This window comes from Lemur catta, chromosome 19 (genome assembly GCF_020740605.2).
Source record: "Lemur catta isolate mLemCat1 chromosome 19, mLemCat1.pri, whole genome shotgun sequence".
NCBI classification, from domain to species: domain Eukaryota; kingdom Metazoa; phylum Chordata; class Mammalia; order Primates; family Lemuridae; genus Lemur; species Lemur catta.
The window spans coordinates 4,343,853-4,351,181 of record NC_059146.1 but is presented as its reverse complement, the minus strand read 5'-3'; the positions used below and the strand labels follow the sequence as shown (position 1 = coordinate 4,351,181).

At 38.8% G+C, this 7,329-nt stretch overlaps 1 protein-coding gene across 2 annotated transcripts in view; it reads right to left on the bottom strand.

Annotated features, from left to right (window-relative positions):
• Nucleotides 1-1,089: 1,089 nt before the first annotated feature.
• SPATA18 (spermatogenesis associated 18) overlaps nucleotides 1,090-7,329 on the bottom strand; it is a 28,482-nt gene continuing 22,242 nt past the window's right edge. For both annotated transcript variants that reach the window (XM_045533008.1, XM_045533009.1), the window contains 3 exons: nucleotides 6,138-6,221; nucleotides 3,734-3,779; nucleotides 1,090-3,462 (listed from right to left, as the gene is read on the bottom strand). In XM_045533008.1, coding sequence (XP_045388964.1) covers nucleotides 3,455-3,462; nucleotides 3,734-3,779; nucleotides 6,138-6,221 — 138 coding nt within the window. In that variant the 3' untranslated portion in view covers nucleotides 1,090-3,454. The remainder of the gene's footprint in view (nucleotides 3,463-3,733; nucleotides 3,780-6,137; nucleotides 6,222-7,329) is intronic.

The window sequence follows — 7,329 nt, the reverse complement described above, 5'->3', positions numbered from 1 at the left end:
TTCCTGTGCCTGGCTCATACGTGCCTGTATTTAAAAAGTATAAATGAATCTGCATTAGGGAGATTAACTAGGAAAACTGAAATCCTGGAAGACACAGAAATTAGAAGAGAACAGAAGAAAAACAGAAAATTAAAAGGTATAACAGGGTAACGGATTTCAAGAAAAACATAAATGCAGGAAAACAACACTGACATAAATATCAGGAGGAAAATAAATAATTTTATTATTAATGATCCTAGGATTATAGGCTTAACAGATATTTGTTAAAAGATTAATTCACCCGTAAATGGCATAATTGAGTTATATTCTCTTATGTACTTCACCATACTATTCTACTATTGCCTTTCAGAGCTTTTTATGTAGATATTTGCCCCATAAATTCATGTATTTAAAACCTTCGATTGCTATGTAACATTTTCTCTTTTGCATTTGCTGTACTCTAACTCCACTTTTTTCTCTCTCCCATCATATCTGCTCTTTATGACGGGAAAATCACCAAGGAATGCAACTGGACATGGCATTAAACTCTATAAAAACCAGAACCTTGTCCACTACTGTATTCCTAGCAGTGTGGACTATAGTAGCATACAGGAGGTCTTCAATGAGTGTGTGAGTGGATACAAGAATAAATAAACCAATAAACAAAGGTCTGAAACTATATGCCATGGAGGAAGAAAAGAAAGCAGGATGGAATCTTACTCTAAAATAAAAGGCCCTGGAACAAGACTACATAGTGTGTTGGATGAACAGCTTCCTTACCTATGAAGCTGAGAACACACCTAGCCTTGTTGCGTGGAGGAAGCGAAATAATGTCAGTGAAAGCTCCATGAAAATGGTGAAGCTCTACTTGGAGACAGCATCTTGAATACGACAATGAGCTGTGAATAAAATAAAATGAAGCCAGCAATTTCGCCTGCAGCGTGGAATTGCAACAAGGCCAGGGTCAGCCTCAGAGCAGGGTGCAGCCCGTATTTACCGAATGAATTTGTGGCTCTGGTTCAGGCCTCACAGATTAGAGATGGAGAAGTATCATCGAACTTGGGACTATGGGAGGAAGGCACTTCCTTGCAAAGAACCAACAGTTGCAAAAACACTTTTTCTTGATTTTATTATTAGATGTTAAACCAATAATATAAGAAACTAACATTTACGCAGGTTACAAAATAAGAGCTTTTCATTTTTCGAAGTCCCTAAGGTTAAGGTACATGCCCAGATGAATGAGTACAGATCAGTCAGCCTCCTTTGATTTTGTAAATTCTTTTCAAAAATTATTCTAGACGATTCAGCTTTCCCTGTGTAGTTACAGCTCAAATCAGAAACTTGAACAACAGCAAGCGGCCAGACAGAGAGCACAGCAAATAAACCGAGCTATGTGTGACCTTTTTCCAAATCAGGGTATGTGCTCAGTTCCTGAAAAACAATTCTAATATGTAGGCACTCTCATTACTTAGTGAAATTTTAGGAAAAAATGTTTTAACGTATAACACAAAGTAACTGTGGCATGGTTTTAATATATATTGAATTTTCCAGGAATGCAATTGCTGTGTTAACTAAGACTGCAGGTTTTTCTGTTTGAGACATTACCAAGGGTTGTTCGCCATTTCAGACAGCCGTGTCTGATACCACACTGTGATTTTCAGTTGCCAGTGCACACACTGATCTGCATTTGTAGCTGATGACTCTACATACAGGTTCAGGCATCTAACAACTTAATCCTCTAGGGTGGTTATACCCAAGCTTTTTTAGTGAAATACATTTTATGAAAAATTATTTTCCTTTTTTCTGCTTTATATTCAGTTAGAGTACTATGTTCATTGTTTAAAACTACACGTGCATATAGGTTATATTAACTTTGATTTTCATTTCAGGATATCTGGATAAAATACTTATTGTAAAAGGGACATTGGGTCTGGTAGGGTTGAGAGAACCACTAATTTCATCCAACCTCTTCGCTCTACAATGAAACTGAGGCTCAGAGAGGTAAAATAACTTGCTCAAGGCCACAAAGCAAGTTAATGACCAAGGTAGGACTAGCAGCTACCTAAGCATCTGGTGCTCCTTCTAGAACACTCCATTGCCTCAAAGTGATGACTACATAAATACGCAAAGAGGGAGAAAAATTAAACTCACGGCTCAGAATGAGGGGGTGACCAGTAGACTCAAGGGGCAGGGACTGCGGAAGTCCCCCCCAACCCATCCACCCTCCAGCCCAGGCGGAAGACGCTTTAGAGAAGTTGCTGCTGTTTGTTTGTTTTGGCCTGCAGAGTACTGGGTGCTGGTTCTGGCACTGAACTTGTGCAAACTGACCTGTGGCCAATTCAAAGTGTCTCTCTAAAAGGCATATGGAGAAAGCAGACATATGTGAGGCTTGCATTTAAGGCTGGCTTGAAAGTGAAAGAAGAAAAAAGCAGAAAGAACATTACTTATCTCGAGAAAGCAACATTCCGTTCTTATTTTGAACGTGAACTTTCAAGAAGAGTACTTGAGAGTGAAGAAGTCAAGGGATCAAGGGATTTATGCTCAATTTAAAATCAATAATTGGTGCCCCTAAATCAAATCAATAAACGGTGCCCCTAGCTTTAGGCCTTGAGTTCAGGTATTTTTAGTCAGATGGAGTTCATAGGAGGTCTGAATTCGCAAACAGCTAGGCAGAATAGGTAAAATGCATGTCCCAGGGAACTTTTACATTTGACACAAGCATTAAAACAGTACAAAGCATTCCTAGGAGATAAACAGGAGGTGACTAACATTTATCTAAAGCTGGCTTCTAATCAAATCGCTGCTCCACATTTACAGAGCAAGAAAATTCTCTCAACTAAGTAGCTTCCACATTCATTCAGTGCTCTACTAACTCAAACTGGGCACTCTCCAAACAAGAACAGAGAAGCCAGCCAACTAATTATATTCTCGTAAATTGTCATCTTCTACATTTAGCCTTAAGTCACTGCTACTCATATGAGTTCCCCAAACTGTAAGAGGATATTAAAACACCCAGTATTGGCTTCAAGTGAAAGCTGATACCCACAATTATAATATTTATGATCACTCTGTAAATTAAAATGACTCGTCTTTTCTTTTGGACTCAGTGTGGTCAAGACTTTCTTTCCACTTTAGTTCAAACAGTTGCTGTTAAAAAGAGCCTAGTGTTTCAGGATGGAAATCCTGAGCCTTTGTAATGGGCTTTGCTTTGAATGAATATGATCCTAAACGCCTATGCAATCGTTTTTATGAAATTAATGGAATTTGTGTCTATAAAATAAAATAAAATAAAATGCAATATATCTGAAGTTACAAACACGCTAAGCCAAAACATTTAAGTCTCTGTGCGGAGTGGTACACAGAATTGCCTTTTCACATTATCTTAAGTGAGGTCGGAGGCAGACAGCGGGCAGGTGGAGGCGCCGGGAGGTCGGCTGCTACGATGAACTGCGGCAAAGGAACAGGTCTGGTGGCTTTAAAACCCTAGGGAGAAAAATAAACAGGTGATTACTATGGCCACCTTCTCAGATTATCTTCTGGAAGCACCTAAATGGAAGAGGGGTGGCGGATCTAGGTTTGCAGCGATTAGACTTCTCGGTTGGAGTCGCGTCCTACGCGGCCCTTAGGACCTGCTTGGGCGGAGGGGGCCCAGGAACGACAGGTGTGAGCTGGAGGGAAGAGATGCTCCCTCCCTGAGTATTGGAAAGAGGATTAAAAAGCAGAAAACTTGATCCACTTTAACTATCCCACTTACTTGGCAATGTACATCTTATTGGAGAAGGGCTCCGACTTCGAGATACCTGGAAAATATAAAAGTGTAAAGTGAATGACATAGTAGATGGAGCTCAAAAGATGAATCCTTTTGACGTTTTTGTCCTAAAAGCAGCTAAATAATTGGCTCCAGGGCACTTTAGAACTATGATTTTTCTTTCCCCTTACAGTTAACCATTGTGATTCTTTTTATACTTCCTTAAGTAAATGGACACTCAATTTGGTTTAAATTATACTATTCATTAAAAGCTGGGTAAAATGGCCTGAAAGTAGCCATATTGAATTCAATGCTTTTCAGAAAATAAAAGTAATTATTATAATTAACTAATTAAAGCCAAAACGATGATATAATCTCTGGCAGATCCTTTATATACATTATCTCACATGTCCAAAACTCTGCGTTATTAAGAAAGGTCACCAAGCAGCCAGAAAAGAATCATTTTTCAAATTTCACCTTTACTTCCACTAAGCAAAAGGCACCGCACTGTAACCTCGGGGCCGTTCTCGCTCAGACTCAACGCTGCAAGCGTCATTCTTGCTCTGAGTTTTCAGACACATTAGATAAACAGATGCTAATGAAGACGGAATCTGTTCTGGGTGATTCAATACCTCAAATAAGCCAAAAAAAAAAAAACTAACCAATAATATTCAATTTTTTATTGTGTAGGTATACCCAGTTTTATCGTAGTGAAAGGATGATAGAAAGAGACAGAAAGTTGGCAGCTGTTTCACCTTTGAGACTGTATTTTATTCTCATCTAACGTTTAAATTAATTTGTTCTTCCTGAGCAAAAAAAATGAGAAAGAGAAAGAAGGTGTTTCAAACATGTCTAGGGGCTCATCGCAGAGGACATTGCCCCCGGACGAGCCTTCCCGTGAGAGCCCAGAGTTCAAATCTGCCCTGGCTATAGCACAATAAGTATCTAATCTTACTCTTTATTCTGATATGCCATCTCCTCATAGAATGCGGAGAATTGTGATTTTTCCCAGTACAGTGCTCTCAAGATTTCCTTTTTATTTATCAATCCACTGAATGCACTATCCTTTTGCTTTTGCCTACTGTAATACTTATTTGTAAATAAGGATAATTAAACCATATTAAAATCACCACAAGCAAAAGGATTGTGTCAGCTGCATGACTTTTCCATTTCCCCAACATTTCTTAGGCCATTTCTTCACCTGAATCCTCCTCTCAGTTCCCCAGGCCACTGAAATTCCACCCATTCTGAAAGGCCAAGTCAAATGCCAACCCCCTCCTGAACCCCTTCCTCATTAGCAAATCCAGAAGGAACCTCCATCTCCTTTGATGGTTCCAGCCCTCTGTGCTTCTTTATGGGCTGCATCGTAGTGTCACAGTATGGACTTAGCGATTTATAGACTGTATCACATTCAGTTAATTTGTTTAAATCATATTGAGCTTCCTATGCTGGGACCATTTAGGGAAGAGACCATCTTTTAGTCATTTTTGTGTCCCTCTCAAATCTAGCACCATCAGATACAGAAGGAATGTTGGATAAGGAGAGTGCTGAAGCCATAATAGATGCTCACTAAAATCAGTAAGGAAGCTGGGTCTCAGGAACTGCTGGGGTTTTGTCTGTTTGTTTTTGCTTTTGCCAAGGAGGTGTTGCAACATTAGGGCTACAGCTGCAGGCTAGAGACAATTTTGGAGAAGCAGAGCACTGCCAGACATGGTACTCCATCTCCACTCTCCTCTAAAACAAGGTTGAACAAATATTTAAAGAATTTTTACTGGGATAGCCCTGTATTCAAAAGGTATTGACTAAACATCACGTGTTGAATAATGAACAGTGGTGAATCATAATGGTTTTAGAGATGTTATCCCCGTAGTTTTCAGAGATGTTTTTGCTGTTGTTTTTTTTTTTTTCCTTTGAGAGAAGTATTAGAAATCCTTCCAAGACCTAATACATAAAGAAACGAATCTCATTTTTCCTACTTTGAAGTTGGGGACAAATTAATACCTGCAATGCCCTTTATCCAGACCATTTGAGCAATTTCTCCAAACTCACACAATACTTTCTAGAGGAACCAAGGACCTGTGCCCAGATCAGTTGACTAAGGTATCCCATTCTCTGTTTAGAAACTATCTGATCTTGAATAGCCCATTTCACCCACAGATAAAAAACTATGAAATAAGTAAAGTCTATTATTCCTTGAACTAATCAAGAAGAAAAAAATTACTTCCACTTCTTTCTAGAATGATAAATTCCCAAGCCCACAATGGTACAAAAATCAGTTTGGGGTTAGCATTATTAAGACAGGTTCTCTTTCTACCTATAGATTTATAATCACCTCTCTTATAGGTGACTGTGGAAGCAAAGAAAGTGTCAACCATAGATGAGTTTTGTGTAAAAATAATTAGATAGGTACCGTGCTTAAACCAATACGGCTACGGGAGCAAATGGGACTTAAACTCCTGCTTCGACATCGACTTACAGATCGAATCGAATTCCACTTAAAAAAGAGAGAGAGAGAAATAGTCAAGAGTTTGTGAAAGCTGACATGGCTTAAACAACATGCATATCCCATATAACTAGCAATTTTACTGATACGATCACACTTGTCCACTATTGTTCAGATCAGCAGCATGAGCTACACTCCTTTCATTCCCTATAGCTGCCCAATATTTGGTACTTCTCAAACAGAATCCCATTACAATGCAATTTGGGATATTCCAACTCTTGGTGCTAGTAGAATTTTTTTTACAAGTAAACTGTTATAAATTACATTTCAGTTTGTAAGTGTAGGAGAATATAATCTCCACATGGGCAGGGATTTGTGTCTGTGTCTTTTTTCTTCATTGCTAAATCCCCAGCACCTAGTTACGGTGCTTGGGTCATAAATAACTATTGAATAAAAAAAAAATTGTTGAATGAAATGAATGAATGAATGAATGAAACACCACTGTTGCCCATCTACTCTCTAACTAAATGAATAAGTAATAAGAAAACTATACACACTAAAATGAGATTTTACTAGTAAAAAATCCTTCTTCCATATCTCCCTTCACTCAATCTTTTTCCAAGTTCTTCCTTCTAGGGTATTATCATTTTGTTTTAGACTTTAAGTCTGGGCAAATGTTGGTGGCATGCTTGGTGGGAGAGAAGAAGGAAGTTAAACAGCCATTGCTATTTGACGCAGGACATAAGAATAGTGGCTATGTCCTCTCCCTCCCTTCCAAACTCCAGATAAGAGTTTCTTAGCAGAGGGTGATTGCCGGAGGGCAAGAAGAATGTCTAATGAGATCGTTAGTTAGTCGTAGAGCATCAACAAAACCCAATTTCAATGGGCTAAACTTTCATAACACAAACTATTTTATTAAGACAGTATTCTCTGTAATGGGATTGTTAAGCTAAAAAAAAAAACCCTTTGTTAAGTTCTTTAAAATAAACTACTCCCCTTCTATGTGGGAGTAGTTGCCCACTCTATGTGTGCAAAGCAGCCATGAAGCACTTACCCCGTGCTTCAGTTCAAAAAGGACAAGAACAGAAACCAGCCAGCTGGGGGCTTTGCTCTGAACTAAGGGACTTCACTTCATAATTAACCCTTTCTAGGAAAGGCA